This window comes from Lottia gigantea (genome assembly GCF_000327385.1).
Source record: "Lottia gigantea unplaced genomic scaffold LOTGIsca_55, whole genome shotgun sequence".
Classification (NCBI taxonomy): Eukaryota; Metazoa; Mollusca; class Gastropoda; family Lottiidae; genus Lottia; species Lottia gigantea.
In genome coordinates, this window is record NW_008709889.1 from 1,366,624 (window position 1) to 1,384,969 (window position 18,346).

Genomic DNA, 18,346 nt, shown 5'->3' on the forward strand with positions numbered 1-18,346 from the left:
CTAACACAATACCTCAAAAATCATATGTTCTATTTCTAAGCGCAGGAATGAAGAAAGACTATGGAGATATTAAACAGTTTTCTGGAAGTAAGTTGAATAAATCTTAAAAGTTTCATTTCATTAAGTATGTTGATATTGGTGGAATGGAAAACTGGATTGATGAAATTGAAATGTCTTCATTTAACATCTTGCCAAATTAGTCTGGTACCTATTGCATCAATTTTTGTCCAATCTGCATATTGCAAGGAATTGCGACAGAGAAGAATAAGTTTCAACATGTTTCACTTTCAGCATTAAAAACATTCTTATTTCAGAAAAGAGTGCACCCAAGGGTGCCAAAAAGAAGTTGGAGTTTAAACAGAAGTTACCATTGTCAGGGAAAACTATTTATCTAGATGTAAAAGATGTTAGGCATCGGAAGAAATTAGATGATTCTTTAAAATCATTAGGGGCAGTACGTATTATTTTAGTTATTATTGAGTTTATTTTTTGACGGCAGGGGTAGGTAAGATACTCTTACTTACCCTATGCCCAATAATTAAGATAAATCTCTCTGTTACTTTTTGTGACGATGATTAGCACGATATCAATATGTATGGATGGATATTTTCAGTTTTCTATTGTTAAAGTTAGAATTTTATTGAGGTGGAATTTAAGTTGTTGAAACTATGTTTTAATTCTGACCTAAAATCTTTACTACACCACTTACATAAAGAGAAAAAAAATCAACACTCACTGTAAGCTAACCCAAATATTTTGAACGACTAATTTTTATACGCCAACATGAAATGGGGGGGAGGAGATTGCTGTCACCCATGTCTGTCCACATTTGCTGGTAAACACACTACAAGTCACAATTCTTGACGGATTTTGATGAAACTTGGTATGATTGTTTTCGTACTCAATCAAGGATGAACCCTATTGAAAATCAGAAGAATCAAAATATATTAAGTATGAGTTATTTCCCTTGTACTTGAAAATTTTTAGCTCGTCAACACTCTAGAAAGGACAATTCTTAATGGATTTTGACGAAACTTGGTATGAATGTTCGTAATCAGAAAATCAGAAGAATTGAAAAATATTAAGTATGAGTTGTTGCCCTTGTTCTTGAAAACGCGTTCAGGGAGCCGCAGTGACTCAGTGAGTTAGATGCTTACTCGCTAACCTGAAGGTCCATGGTTCAATCCCGGCATAGGTCGAGATAATATCTTCTGATTTTTCAACCCGGTTTCCCCCTGTCAGTGATGCAGGTAAGAGGGGCTGACATGGAAAAAGCTTCTAGTGACCTAGTCGTTCGGATGGGACAATAAACCGAAGCCCTGTGTGCTACAGGCTGTGTACGTTAAAGATTCCTCGACAGTTGGAAATCGAAAAAGAGCAGGCTAATGCTAATTTCTCTCATGGCACCCTGCATGGCGTTGCCCGTCTTCATTAGCGCACACAGAAAAGTAGGATGTAAAACTCCATTCATTTCATTTGGAATTTTTAGCTTGTTAACACTCAAGAAGGCACAATTCTTGCTGGATTTGGATGAAACTTGGTGTGAGTGTTCGTAATCACCAAAGGTTAAACCCTATGGAAAATCAATAGATTCCGAAAAATATTTAGTATGAGTTAATTCCCTTGTTCTTGAAAACACGTTCAATTTTTAGCTCGTAAACACTCTAAAAGAAACAATTCTTGACCGATTTGATGAAACTTGGTGTTCGAGTGTTGCGTAATCACCCAAGGATGAACCCTATTGAAAATCAGAAAAATATTAAGCATCAGTTTTTGAGAACGTGTTCAATTTTTAGCTTGTAAACACTATAGAAGGCTCAATTCTTGACAGATTTTGCTGAAACTTGGTGAAAATGTTTATTATCACCCATTTTTTTAAGAACAAGGGCAATAACTCTATAAATAATATTATTCAGTATCGCCCTAAAGAGTTCAAAAGAAGTGTATGACTGAAGGTTGAATATTTCACACTGGTGATTATTACTGTATTGCTGAATTTTTTTACTCAAAATCGAAGCTACCAGTGGGCGTAAATTACCTTGCCTGGCAAGCTATCTTTGTTATTTTCAGGAAGTGGAGAAGTTTTTAAGTAAAGAGATTAACTATGTGATATCAAGTAACACAAATACTACCCTTCCCAATAAAACTAATGATGGAAATAAAGATAGACCTGACAGCCCTTCTTTTGTGTCTACACCTAGTCCCTTTAACAGTGGTCAAGGTGGTTCTCCTACCGAAAATTATAAACAAAAAACTGTAAGTTCACATAGTAAAGATTCAGGAGTATTTGTTTGAAGACAGAAGCAATTAAATGTTATGAATTATCCAAGACTTTTTTAGGTTGAATATATTTTTTTTACTTCGCTAAATAAGTTGTTCCAAACACAATTAGGTGAATAAACTTTCAAAATAACTATGTTTCAGACCATATACTTTTACTGATACTATTTCTGAAAATATTTACACATACTTTAATCACTGACTGCAAATAGAATAATAAGTTGGTAATACCAAAAATGAAATATAATAAAACTTCTATATTTTTTTCTAGCAAACACGAGCTCAAGCTATGGTTAAACTTGCTCAGTCACAGGTTCAGGTATTTAATACTATGTTTTACACTTTAGCATTTCTGTGGTACTTTATCTACTGAATGGATTGTCATCTTGTCTATATTCTTTGTTTGCTTGTTTTAGATTTTACTGTATGGATTATTTTATTGTTACAGATAACACCAGTACTGCAAAATGCTGAAAAATTTGGAATTAAAGTTGTACCATTGGAAGGTAAGGATAAAGTGTACATATACTCTGCTCATGCGCCCACCTTTATTAAACAATAAAGTCACCCACGACTTTTTAACGCAATAAAAACGACTGATAAGCGACCACCTTCATTACATGACCAGTGACCATGTATTTACACTCAAAATCACCAAATTATCATTATCTCCCCTGTATAAACATCACATGATTTGTCACGTCGGTGAGATTAATCGAGATTATAGTTCATCAGCAATTTGCTAATCATCAATTGATTAATTCAATGTCACGCTGGCTTGTTAATTAATTATATCAGTTTAAAGATATAAATGGCAGTAAAAAATATATTTCTTTATATTTCTTCATTTCCAAAATGTTGAAGGCTATAAGCAGAGTTTTAACATAAGATGAGAGGGTAAAGGTCATCAATTTATCGAAAGCTGGGAAAAGCGGTCGACAAATTGCCGATGAATTTGGTGTTGGAGAGACGCAAATTCAGGGAATATTAAAACACAAAGCAGAAATTATGGACAATTTTGAAAGCAATGTTTCCCCCAACTGAAATTAACAATAGAGATATGGCGATAATTCTTTCGATTTTGTAATGTAGAGATTCTGAGCTTTCCAGTGATATAAGACATGCATGCCTTATGTGCAAATTCAAAACCCCATTCACTTAATATGGGACTATTATTAGATAAATCGACTAATTAGATTAACCTGGCTGTCAACCCCAATAGAAATCAAAGTTTAAGTAGTTTTAAAGACACCCTCCCTTCTATATTTCTTTAAAATGTTTTGTGTCCAGTAAAGGTATATAAATAAGCTCTAGGATGGATTGAACCATGTTATACTGTAAGTTGAGCTTATGGAAGCACATTAAACGTATTCCCCCACTTAATTTTCCAACTTTCTTATTTCTTACCCGATTTTCACCGAACTTGGTATGTATGTGTATAATCCAATTCTAAATTTGATGGATATATCGAATTTGCTTGCGCATTACTAACTTTCTTACTTCTTATCCGAATTTCACCAAACTTGGTATGCATGTGTATAATCGAAGTCTAAATTTGATGAAAATATAGAATTTTTGTTGTGCGCATGCACATTACCAACCTGCTTATTTCTTATCCGAATTTCACCAAACTTGGTATATATGTGTATAATCCAATTCTAAATTTGATGGAAATATTGAATTTTTGTTGTGCGTATGCGCATTACCAAATTTATTATTTCTTATCCGGGTTTCATCAAACTTGGTATGTATGTGTATAATCGACAAATATTCTTTTATTCCTAGTAAATATACTTTAAACTCCAGGCATTTTGGATATTTGCATTTAGAGATGCAGAAAAGTATTTACATCAATGTAATTGCAATAGACCATCTTCGTATGTACCTGAATGTCGTAATCCGCCCTGCATCAGTACTGTTATTAGAACAGTTCTAATGAAATAAAATAATTGAACTAGCAAATTAATGACTTTCTCTCCTAAGAGACCACCTTCATTAATAGACCGCTTTAGATTCATCCCTTAAGTGGTCCCAATGCAGGTTTTACTGTATATCTTTTCTGGAGAGAAAGACCCCAAGACTTCTTCCTGTCATTGCATACACTAACCATATAAGCATGTACAGAATTGATTAGCTGCTAACCTGTCACAGTGCATAATATTTGAGAAGTATTTGAGACTGAGCTACCTTCTGTTAGGAGTTACTTATAGAATGAACTATATTATCTATTTCAGCTGCATTGAAATGGGTAGAAAAAGAATTCAGCAAGTTACAAACAACTAGTACAGCTTTCAAACCTCAGGTATGAAATAACTCTATTTTGTCTATTTTTATACTCTCACATGGAAATATGGGAGCATATTGCTGTCACCCCTTTCCATCAGTCCGTCTGTCAACATTTCTTGTGAACACAATAGAGACTACAGTTTTTATACGCCCACATGAAATGGGGGGCGTATATTGCCGTCACCTCTTTCCGTCGGTCTGCCCGTCCATCCATCCACAATTGGTCGTAAACACTCTACAAGGCACAATTCTTGACTGATTTCAACGAAACTTGGTATGGTTGTAATCACCCAAGGATGAACCCTATTGAAAATCAGACGAATCCAAAAATATTTACTATGAGTTATTGCCCTTGTTCTTGAAACGCTCGTAAACACTCTAGAAGGTGCAATTCATGACTGATTTTGATGAAACTTGGTATGAGTGTTCATAATCGCACAAAGATAAACCCTATCGAAAATCAGAAAACCTGACGGATTTTAATGAAATTTGGCTTGAGTGTTGGTTATCACCCAAGGATGAACTCTATTGAAAATCAGAAGAATCTAGAAATATTGAGTATGAGTTATAGCCCTTATTCTTTAAAACGCGTTCAATTTTTATCTTGTAAACACTCTAGAAGGCAAAATTCTTGATGGAGTTTAACGAAATTTGGCTTGAGATTTTGTTATCACCCAAGGATAAAGCCTATTGAAAATCAGAAAAATCAAAAAAATATTAAGTATGAGTTATTGCCCTTGATCTTGAAAACTCCTTCAATCTGTAGCTCATTAAAACTCTAGAAGGAATGATTCTTGCCGAATTTTGACAAAACTTGGTTTTATTATTCATTACCGCGCTGAAGATTGAATATTTGTCTTCTAGAGTTTTCATGAGCTAAAGATTGAACACGTTTTCAAGAACTAGGGCAATAACTCATACTCAATATTATTCAGTATCTCCCTAAAGAGTTTAAAAGAAGTGTATGACTGGTGATTGTTACTGTAATGCTAAATATTTATGTTCAAAATCAAAGCTGCCAGTGGGCGTATATTACCTTGCCTGGCAAGCTATCTTAATGAAATTTGGTGTGATCATTTGCATTGATGAGATCTTGGACAAGTTTGAATTTTATGATATTTCGATGAACAATCTTTGAGTTACCGGTATTACCCTTGACTTAGGAAAAATTTGTTTGTGAACACATTAGAGACTACAGTTTTCAATTGATTTTAATGTAACATGGTGTGATCATGTATATTGATGTATTTGGGTTATTGATATTGATTTTAAAAATTTGGTGGAATTTCTCAGCATAAATAACTGGCAGTAAATATATCATTGAATTCAAACTGTTAAAATTTCTTTAATGTGAGAAAATTTATATTTTAGTCACTAAAGACTGTATTATCATTTCTGACAGCTGCCAGTGGGCGTGTGTTACCTTGCCTGGCAAGCTATCTTAACTGATTTAAATGAAACTTGCTGTGATTTATTTTGATGTGGTCTTGAACAAATTCATTCAAAGTGGAAGATTTTTCATTGAACGGATTTTGAGTTATTGCCCTTTACCTAGTCAAAACGCGACAAAATTTGTTTGTGAACACAATAGAGACTACAGTTTTCATCCGATTTAAATGAAATTATTAATGTATTGTGGTGATGATAGTTGCATTTGTTTAAGTCTGTTTCGGCTGGACGATATTGGTCAAAAGCAATACCGCGATATTAGAGCTGATAATATCACGATATTGATATATTGATAATATGGGTATATATGGCAATATTTTGATTTCCTGAGATATTGATCATTCTGCCACCAGATCTGCATTTTACTGCAAAAGATTGTCTCTTGGGCCATGTCATCTTCTTTATAGCAAAAATAGTTCCATGTATCACTAATGCTGTTTTTTTTTTGGCACCAACGCTCCTACATTGAGATTTTCTACCAACGCCATGTTTTTCCTTTTACCCTAGTAACAAGGTGTGAAAATAACTAATTGATTTGTTTTTCGATAGAACTAAATCTTATCAATTTTCATTTTCGTCCACAAATATGCTGGTCAGGTATATTTGCAGTGCGTTCTTCAAACGCTCTGCATTGTTTTGTTTTTGTGTTGTTTTTTTTTCGAATTCTGGTCAGAGCGCCCAGCCAAAACTATACATGTCACATAAATACTGTTAACATTTCTCCCGTTAATGTCGCGAGACTAAATCTGATGAATGTATTTTCATGCATTTTTTTCCAACCGGAAATGACGTAGGATAAAATCCATTTTACATTTTCGCTAATTTACGGCTCCAATTTTGATCGATCTTTTTTGTTAATAAGTTCACGCAAACGGCTAAAAGATAGCAATTAAAAATTTCTTATATTTTGAATTTTGTCGCTGACTTGTTTAGCTTTAATTTTTGAGTTTTTTCACTTCTACAATTTTATTTCGATCGATATGAAAGCTTACAGATAGACATTTTGATTGCGATCTAAAATCAATTTTCAAAGTTTCGATATCACTTCCGGTTTTGACGTTATTCGCTCGTAAAGTTGAAATTTCAACTTCCGGAATTTTGCAGATATTTGAAAAATTCTTTTTGCAATTAGTTAGAGTACTCTCCATAAAGATGGATAAATTTGACCCGGAAGTATAGGGTCAGACGCCATCTTGATACGCCTAATTTTCATAAAACTCAAAATGGCGCCTTAGGGGTAACGCTGATGTGTGTGATTTTAGTGTCAATAGAATCTGCATTCGATTGCTAAGAAAACACGGGAATCCGATTTTTGAATTTTGGCTTTACTTTTTTTTTAATTTCCGGTTTTATTTTTTCAGTAACTGTTATGGCATATATCTAGTTACCTTGACCTTTGGTGACCTGCACAAATGTTATGGCCCCTAACGAGATCTATCTAAAAATATATTTGCCTTTGTCAAGCGACAAAGGTTCTAAAGCCATTTGAAAATCGCAATTTTTATCTTTAAAAAGCTCTGTCACGTGACCTTATTATCATACGACAAAATTTATTCATTTCCTTAACGTGTGCGATTTTTTTCTTTCTGAAGATATATCACACTTGATATATTGATCAATATTGCGCTTTTTAAAATTTTAAAATTTACAATGACGTCTGTAGTAACTGTGCGTAATTTGGTTTTTGCCATGTAAACTCAAACCTTTAACGTATAACAACGAATATCTTATGATCTAATTGTGTAGATGCTTGGAATTTTGAACATCATTTAACATTGTACCCATAGCAGACATAGCAAAATTTTGGGGGTGGGCGTGGCACTTCCAGGATATATATTATATATTTGTAATTTATCATAACTTGCAAAGTATACATTTTTCACCGATAATATTTTGCAGGAAAATAGGTCACTAGTTTGGCCAATATCGTAGGAAGATCAATCTGTTTGGGTTTTTTTACTTTTAAAAAAGGAATAGGTCTTACAATTGACTAAATTTTCATTTTTGACCTTCATCTTTGATGACCTTGACCTTTTCAAGGTTAAAAGTCATTGATCTATAATGTCAATTCATGTTTTGATCTATGATGTCCGACACCTCTTTCTGGTTTTATAGGCTTCCAAAAACAGCAATTTTCAAAACTTTTAAGGCTCATATCTAGTGACCTTGACCTGTGGTGACTATGTCGTCTGAACAAAAGTCATAGCCCTTGACGACATCTATCACATGGTGCCTTTGGTTTTGTTGTACGATGTTTACATCCGTTTTAATAGCCATTTAAATATTGGGAATAAAACAATAACTCAAGCCAAGTGCCAGGAATATTATTAATTGTTTGGAACATGGATTCCTATATTTCAAAAATTATAAATACGGAAGAGACTGATCCAATCCACACACAAAAAAATCAATTCTAAAAATGTACTTTTGAAAAAAATTTTCGTACGGTAAATTATGCAGCATAACCATAAATTCCATGAACGCAATGTTTGAGTGCAGTTGCGCTTATGACTCTAGTTCTTTCATTGTTACCGAATAATTCGATTTCTTTTAAATATCCTCCGAACAGGAATTAGTTTTGTTTTAGAACAGCACAATTTTTTTTTTTTTTTTCAATAGAGGCCATAGGACTTGCTGATTCGGTGCTATCACGGTCATATGGTCACAGGATAATATTATCGAAAGTAGATCGACTAACCCAAATTGTCGTAACCATACTATCAATATCATACTATATTGGTAATTAGATCTAGGCCTGGCGTATCGACTAGGTCTAACCTTTTATACAAATGGACCAAGTGTTACGAAGTCGCATTATAAATAACACATAGTAGGCTAGAAGAAATCTATTAAAAAAGTGAAAGTGAAATGCATGGCGGCGGTCTATTTTTATTAACAACAGAAACATACAATTCTGCCACTTCGTTTCTGGGATGCTGTGTTAATTTTTATGACAAAACAATGTTTGCAGTGAATCTGCTATTGTTAACTTTATTTCGACATTTTAATCATCAGAAAGTATTACTAACGGTATGAATTCCCATACTGGTATTTATCGTCATACTGGTATATTGCCCAGCCCTAATAATATCAATAAATTCAAGCAGTATGAAGATCTTTAAAATGAGAAAATTCGTATTTTAGCTTCTTAGACTGTATAATCATTTCTGACAGCTACCAGTTATCTTGCCTGGCAAGCTATCTTTACAAATGAAATTTAAATATTTCCCTTATTAGCTGATATGAATTGATTTCAGTACTCTAGAACCTAAATCTAAAGTCATTCACAAAATTATAGTCCTGAATCTCTGATGCAAAAAAAAAAAAAACCTTAGATCTCATGTCAGTAATGTCAGTCTAACATTGCTTGCTTATTTTTTCTATTATTCAGGTTATAAAGAAGAAAACGCAGTTCAAAGGTAAGTGATATCTAAAAACTACAAACTCACAGGTTTGATTTATGATACAAGATATGTATTGTCTTCAAATTCCTCATTAATGATATGTTTCTTCATAAACATTAGTAATTTGATGAACTTTACATGCCTTTTCATTTTCAGTTAAGAAGCTTAGAGCACCATTGATAAAATATGAAGCTATAAACTTACATTACCGTCCTATACAATTAGAATTAGATAGTTGGCCACATTGTAATGTTGATACATCTGCTGGAAGCTGTCCGTTTGATGGTTCAACAATAGGTCGTGCTCAGAAAACAGAATCCGAATATAGAGACAAAGTGGTGGCATCATTACCTGAACAGAATGAAAATAATTCAATTGAAACACCACAAGATAAAAATCCAAGGTTTGTATTGCGACTGGTTAAGGTCAAGTCTAGTGTTCTGTATTATTACTGGTGCCAGTACAGAATTTAGACTCATTAACACAATATTTGTTTTTTAACTCTTGTCAATATAATTTCCCTGGATTTCAAATAAAACAGAACTGACGTGGAGTTATTGTTTCGTCAACATTTCTTGTGAACACAATAGAGACTACAGATTTTATTATAATGAAACTTGATGTGATAATGTATATTGATGAGATCTTATTTAAGTTCGAATTTGACGATTTTTTTCGATGAACTTTTTTTGAGTTATTGCCCTTGATTGAGGAAAAATGCATCAAAATTTGTTTGTGAACACAAAATAGACTACAGTTTTCAACTGATTTCAATGAAACTTAATGTGATGATGTATTTTGATGAGATCTTGGTCGAGTTCAAATTTGACAATTTTTTGGATGAACAATTTTTGAGTTATTGCCCTTGACTTAGGAAAAACGTGTTAATATTTGTTTGTGAATACAATAGAGACTACAGTTTTCAACTGATTTTTATACGCCCACATGGAGGAATATTGCCATCACCCCTGTCGGTCTATCCACATCTCTTGTATGCACGATAGAGGCTACAGCTTTAATCTGATCTTGATGAAACTTGGTATGCATGTATATACTTATGAGATCTCCGTCAAGTTCGATCAAAAACTACTCTTACAGCGGTAATACAGCTTAAACTAAACTGCAGTACAGTGTATTCTTTTGATATCTGACTATTCTTTCAACAAAATTAGAGGTGAACGGAGCATCTCAAATCAGGCCTGATAACCCCTAAAATCCCACTGAAATTGGTTAACTAATTAACCGTTTCAACACTACTGTTAACTCGCAAATCAACAAGAACAAACGGAACTTTAGACTGGCCTCAGTCACCATTCTCATTTCTTGTTATGTTTGACTGCATCATATGAGATTTATACAAATTATATGAATTCAAAGTACTATTTTGGTATTGTAGCAAACGTAACCAAAATGAAGAAATTAGTTCCAGTAAATTATTTGGTATGCCAATACTAACAGCTGGTGATTTAAAACAACGACAAAAGATGAAGAAGAAACAAGGCTATTGTGAATGCTGCCAGATGAAATATGATAGTTTAGACAAGGTATAAGAACATTCATGTTAGCAATAGGAGCTATGAGATCTTAATATAATTTTTATACGCCCACATGAAATGGGGGGGGCGTATATTGCCGTCACCCATGTCCATCCGTCCACAATTGCTCGTAAACACTCTACAAGACACAATTCTAGATGGATTTTAACGAAACTTGGCATGAGTGTTTGTAATTACCCAAGGATGAACCCTTTTGAAAATCAGAAGAATCGAAAAATATTTAGTATGAGTTATTACCCTTGTTCTTGAAAACGCGTTCAATTTTTAGTCTGTAAACAGTCTAGATGGCCCAATTCTTGACAGATTTTGATAATATTATTCAGTATAGCCTCAAAAAGTTCAAAAGAAGTGTATGTCTGAAGGTTGAATATTTCATACTGGTAATTGTTACTGTACTGCCAAATATTTTTTTTTAAAATCAAAGCTGCCAGTGGGCGTATATTACCTTGCCTGGCAAGCTATCTTTGCTTTTTATACGCCCACATGAAATCTTCACCCGTGTCTGTAAGTCGGTCCACAAATGGTCATAAACACTCTAGAAGGCCCAATTCTTGACAGATTTGAAGAAACTTTATAATATTATTCAGTATGGCCTCAAAAAGTTCAAAAGAAGTGTATGACTGAAGGTTGAATATTCAAACTTTTGATTTTTACTGTACTGCTAAATATTTTCATTCAAAATCAAAGCTTTTCTTTGCCTTTACAAGATAAGAAAAAAATTATCTTTGTTTTCATGAAAATTCCATGAAGTAACCAGAATAAATGTTATGGTTATAAAACACCATTGAATACCCAGGACTGTATTAATGTGCGTTCAATACCCATAAAGCATCTAATAAATGGACAAAACAATATGTGCAATCTGATTGGTTGTGATTTATTTTTCAGCATTTACGGGAAGAAGAACATAGACAATTTGCAAGAGATAAAAACAATTTTAAACATTTAGATTTAATTATAAAAACTGTTCATAGTCCTGCTAAATTTCTACAGAAAGTTTTACATCGTCATTGTGTTCAAAATAATGAAAAGAAAAGGGATAGCAGGTTAGTTGACTGTGAAATTAGACTTATTACATTATATTTATCTTAAAGATGGGTTTCCTTATTTCTTAGTGTCAAATTCATAAAAGTATTTGATAAAGTGTTTTTAATGAGTTAACATGTATTCTTATTGCATATAAATAAGAGCTTTAACCAATCATAAATGTCCATGTATATACAGTCTGGATAAACAAAAAAAGACTTTTTGACCCTTTTTGATCGGTCACTCTCTTCTAATTTAGATAAATATGAATTTTATTATGGACATGTGAGACAAACTGGTATTTTTCCAAGTCATTAGAACACCTCTACTCTCTATTCATATGAGTATTAGCATTTTCATTTTCATAAATGAAAATAAGGCAACCCATCTGAAATCAATTTCTCTGTATAGATTAAATAACTATCTATTATGGATGTGTATATGAATTTGAGTGTATAAACACCTAACAATGAAATTTCAAAACAAATTAAATAATTTCTCTTTCAGATCCACTGAAGAAACACCATTGAATGATGAATTAAAATCCCCACAAAAGCAAACACGTTCTAGATCAATGACTCCAAGAAAATCCAAAGATTTAGAACATTTAAAAGAAAATGATATTTGTAGACGTCTGATTTCGTCCAGACATTCTTTGAGTATTAGTGGTGTTAAAGTTCATCCAAGTCAACAGACTACCAGTTTTGTAGATGACTTGTGTACACCAAATGAGAAAAAACAAGCATTGATTTCACCTTGTTCAGTTGTAATGAATACTATTAATTTAGACGATATTGGTGGTAAATCAGCAAAAACAGACTTACCTCCCCTATCTCTTATCAAACAGAAGAAGTTGATCATACGTAACATGGCGATTGGCAGTCTTCAAGTTGCCTCAACAAGCCCTGATAAAATTCGATGTGAGAAAGAAGGTGAAACTATCAAAAAGCAATGCTCCGAGGATAGTGAAAGTGGTATATCTAAAAGTGTTTATTTCTCTTCTGACTATTCAGGAAGTGATTCACATCCTAGTTCTGAGGAAGTGACTTTCAAACCTAAAACAGAAAAAGTGACAATGCCAAATACCAACCTTCCAATCAAGAATGTTAACTCTAAAAATGACATTTCATCAGACTACTACGAAAGTAAAGTGCGATCTGCCAGAAAACAGTTGGCTAAAAAATCTCCAAAGAACAGAATTCTTAACCTCAACAATTTGTGCAAAATAAAAAAACATTCTATTAAAAAGGTGAAGAAAAAGGTGAATACTTCAGAGGGTGGACATTCTTCATCACAGCCCTTAAAACAAACCAAAACTATTCTTCAACAATTAGATAAACTAAGTGCATCATCACCAATCAACAAAGCTCCAAATACACCCATATCCATTTTCCCTATAGACATGAATGAAAAGTGCCTAAAATTTTCAGAAAAAGGTGGCCGAAAATCCAGAAATTCAATGGAGGTTCAATATCATGATTTTATGATATTCGATTCGTTGATTGAAGTGACAAAAAAAAGCAAAAAAACCTCAACTAAAAGTGCAGCTGAGGTTGAAACAAATGAAGTAGAAGCAAATGGAAAATTGAAGCAGAAACTTACATCTGAAAGTAAAAGCATTGGGAATATTGCATCACAGAGTAAAGCTTCAAAACATGTGGAAGATCAGAATATAAGGAATCCCAAATCTGCATCTGTAATTTCAATTTCTTCAAAACAAAGACATAATGTCAGATATTCCATGTCATATTCCTCTCAAACAATAACATCAGTTTCATCTGGTGATCATGTGAAACACCAGTCATCTAAACGACACTCATCTGAAATTCAAGAAATTAATAAAAGTGATGAATCACAAATATGTCAAATTTGTAGTTATCCAAAGCATCTTTCCTCCCAAACTCAGAATACTGCTTCTTCGGAGGATGCTGCTTGTTCCAGTGAGAAAAATAGAATTGATTATTGCAACAGTGAACATTCTGAATTGGTTCGAAAGATTCGTAGGAGTTCAAAATCTCTTTCCTCACAAAATATGGTGTCTGTTTCTTCTGAGGACACTGCTAAATCTAACTCTGTGAGTAATAGTTCTCAAGTTGTGCGAAAAAATCAAAAACGTTCAAAACCAAGTTCAATGTTCACCCAGAGAATCATTTCATCAGATTCCCAAAAAAAAGAGACTTCTGAAAGTGATAGATCACATTATGTCTGTAAGAATAGACAGATATTCAGAGATACAAATACAGAAAGTGAAAATAAAGATTCATTGATTTCTCAAATGTCTGGAATCACAAAACTGCCTGATAGTCAAAAAAACAAGTTTCAAGGAACCAGTGATACAATTTGTAGTCAAGATTCAAAGCTTTTTCAAAATGTGATTGTTGAACTTGAACCTCTAAAAATTATGGCACAAACAAATAAAAGCATTTTTCAAGGAAATTGTGAACAATGTCATGAAATACCAATCAATTTTAATCCATCACCAGTCTTCAAAAAGTCACCTGCATTAAGAAACCAAGATAATTTGTCAGTAACAGGATTTCAATCGGATATCCTACCAGAAGCTGGTTCAGAGAATATTGTCTCTCCACGAAGTGAGGTTTCATCCACACTAAGGCGTCGAGTAAAAAGACAAAAACAATCATACCATAAATTGAGTGCTTCTAAATCAACAGGAAATGTTTCACATGAACCTTTATCAACTGATTTTAACACTACAAGAAGGTCACTGCACAGTGAATTACATGAGGTTTCAATCACGCCAAAATCTGGCTCTCATATTAAATCAGTTAAAACAACTGAATCAGACTCTAATCTGAACATATTTAACATGTCTAATAATGTTGTGGACAATAAAATAAAAGAGAGATGTAGCTCAGAAATTACCTCAGTGACTGGCAGCAAGAGATACAAGCTAAATCAAAGTTGGAGAGTTTTGAGTGATCGAAGTGTTTCAAAATTACTTGAAAGTGAACAAGATCCAGCCCCTTTTTTGGGTTTTGAAGAAAAAGACACAGCATCCTTGCCAATCTCAAATTTATCTTATGAAGATCAATCAGAAATTGATTTAGATGATTCTTACGACTGGGTGATCAAAGACACTGCTAGTGATGAAAATGATTTTGATGATCTTGTACCCAATTGCAGCTATTCATCTCCTAGTAAAGCTTCAGATTCCTCATGGCTTGATGCTTGTGAAGATTATGTTATGAGTTCAGTATCTAAGTCTCTGTTATCATCATGTTCTAGTAATCCATCTACAAACCGTAAAAAATCTAAGTTAAGTTTAAAGAGAGGCAGATCAAAATCGGATGACAATCACAAAATTGAGTTGACCCCTAGAAAACTTCGTAAGAGACATCAGACAGGAAATGCTTTGTTCCCCTTGGCAAAAAGTGATGTTCCAGAATTTGTAGAGTTAAAGGTTGAAGAAAAATCAGTAGATGAAGACATCGTGTTTAATTTTAACAGCCCACAAAAAATTAAACATGAATTAAGTGTTTGTGATATTAAATATGAAGTGTTCCCTCTGAAATCTACAGAGAAAAGGAAAATCTTTAAAACTAGACCACCAAAAAAACGTAAGTATCAAATGAAATACTTCAAAAATGATAGTCGTGCTTCTCCTAAAAATTCACCAAAAGACCTACATAGACTACGTAATTTGAAGAATCCACAAGCACAATTTATAGTAGTAACTCCTCCAAAAAATGCAGTGAAAACTTGAGAAGATTGTTTTAGTTATTTATTTTAATGTAGAATTATTGTTTTGTATAATTTTGTTGCTCAATTTGCTCTCTGAATCTGTTTACTTGTTAAGTTCAAAGGTTAAGTTGATACAGAAAATATCTGATTTTATAAGAGATAATTTAATAGTGAAAAACATGTGTCTGTCATGTTTATCCCGCAATGTGAATATGAACAAGATATATGTATTGTCTTTCACAACAATCTTTGTATTAAAAATTTGTCAAATAAATTATGATAGAACTTTTGAATATTTACTGGTATAATTTACTATGTCATACAGTTTTGTCGAGAAATTACATTTGTCAATCATATTTTCTTAATTAACTCTGAATTTGTTGTAAATTATTTTGCCAATAAGCTGGTCATGCAAATTGCATTAATGTGAATAACTTTACCTTTTCAAATACATCACCACACCAAAGATGTAAAATATCTGAAGATTCAATTAGTTCAGTTATGGAATTAATTAAAATTACTTATATTATTTATAGGAAAATTAATATTATATACATATATATTATAAGATTAATCAGGTGATAAAAGAAATTTATTATTGAGTGTTCGTTTTCTTTTATATGTCTATTTTAATACTGTGCCATGGTTATATTGTTTCATATGACAGAGATTAACAAGATACTGAAACCTTTTGATCAAAATGCTTATGTTTTGTAGAACACTCATCATTGAAGTTAGTCCCCTGATGAACATCTTGATCTTATTGTTAACAGATTGCTCAGCAGTAACTTGGCCTGTAAGCTTAATTCTTTCAGAATGAAATATAAAGACAGCAGCTTGCCAGGCAAAGAAATATAAGCCTAGTGGCAGCTTTAATTTTAAATATAAATATTTGGAAGTACAGTAACAATCACCAGTATTAAATATTCAACCTTCAGTCATACACTTCTTTTAAACTTTTGGGGTAATACTGAATTATTAACGAAACCTGGCAAGAATCGTGCCTTTTAGTCTACAAGCCAAATATTGAAAGCTTTTTCCGAGGTCAATATCTCATATCAAATATTTTTCAATTTTTGATTTGAATAGGGTACATCCATGGGTGATAATAAACAAATTCAACAAAGCTTCATCTCGAATTGAGTATTAAGTGTGTTTAGAGTTCATAAGCTCAAATTTGCATTTTCAAGAACAATGACAAGAACTCTATATGGTTTTCAATTTTAATGATTTTCAGTAAGGTACATCCTTGGGTGATAACACTCACACCAAGTTTAGTCAAATATTGTGCCTTCTTTACGAGCAATTGACGCAAAAATATCCACCCTCCATTTCATGCGAGTATAAAGGAAAGCAAAGGTTTCGACATTTTATACCTAGAGGTATAGGGCAGAGCCAGAGAATTGTAGGAACATGCAGACTGCAAGGGACTGCGCAAAAACATGGTCACCCTTGGAATACCTGATGTGGGATTCCTAGCTTTAAAGGGACTGTAAAGATACTTTTTTGCACGCCCACATGAAATGGGGAAGAGTTCGCACGGCCTTGAATTCCGTCCGTTGCCTTGAAAAAACCTTGATTTCAAAAAAAGTCTTTGAAAACACCATAAAAAACGCATTTTCTCTTGAAAAGTCCTTGAATTTTGAGTTGAGTCAAATTGTGTATATTTTTGTCATTAACCCCACTGACAAATATTAACTATCTTTATTGATTTCACAGTTCAGAAGTTAGGTACATGTGTATTCTGTCAGACTAATATCCTTGAAAAGTCCTTGAATTTCAAAGCCCAAAGTCCTTGAAAGGTCTGAATTTTTGAGGCAAAGTGCTGTATGAACCCTGTGGGGGGCGTATATTGCCGTCATCCATGTCCGTCTACCATCCACAATTGCTTCGTAAACACTCTACAAGACAATTCTTGACGGATTTTGACAAAACTTTGTATGAATGTTTGTTATCACCCAAGGATGAACCCTATTGAAAATCAGAAGAATCAAAAAATATTTAGTATGAGTTACTGCCTTTGTTCTTGAAATCGCGTTCAATTTTTAGCTTGTAAACACTCTCAAATGCTCAATTCTTGACGGATTTTAACAAAATTTGGCTTGAGTGTTTGTTATCACCCATGGATAAAGCCTATTGAAAATCAGAAGACTCGAAAGAATATTTAGTATGAGATATTGCCATTGATGTTGAAAACCCATTCAATTTGTAGCTCATAAAAACTCTAGAAGGCATGATTCTTGCCGAATTTTGACAAAATTTGGTTTTATTATTCATTACTGCGCTGAAGATTGAATATTTGTCTTCTAGAGTTTTCATGAGCTAAAGATTGAACACGTTTTCAAGAACAAGGGCAATAACTCATACTCAATATTATTCAGTATCGCCCTAAAGAGTTCGAAAGAAGTGTATGACTGAAGGTTGAATATTTCATAATGGTGATTATTACTGTACTGCTAAATATTTATGTTCAAAATCAAAGCTGCCAGTGGGCGTATATTACCTTGCCCGACAAGCTATCTTTCAAGATCAAGGGCAATAACTCATACTAAATATTTTTTCGATTTTTCTCATTTTCAATATGCTTTATCCATGAATGATAAACACTCACAACTAATTTCGTTAAAATCCGTCAATTGTGCC

The 18,346-nt window shown here is 33.1% G+C and overlaps 1 protein-coding gene across 1 annotated transcript; it reads left to right on the top strand.

Annotated features, from left to right (window-relative positions):
* Positions 1–47: 47 nt before the first annotated feature.
* LOTGIDRAFT_234802 (hypothetical protein) lies at positions 48–16,305 on the top strand (the record flags this gene model as incomplete). Its single annotated transcript, XM_009063100.1, has 11 exons — positions 48–87; positions 315–454; positions 2,071–2,256; positions 2,552–2,599; positions 2,729–2,786; positions 4,515–4,582; positions 9,407–9,434; positions 9,576–9,822; positions 10,816–10,963; positions 11,864–12,021; positions 12,509–16,305. 11 exons carry the CDS (start codon positions 48–50, stop codon positions 15,723–15,725), a joined length of 4,338 nt encoding a protein of 1,445 aa, XP_009061348.1. The 3' UTR covers positions 15,726–16,305.
* Between the last annotated feature and the right edge of the window lie 2,041 nt (positions 16,306–18,346).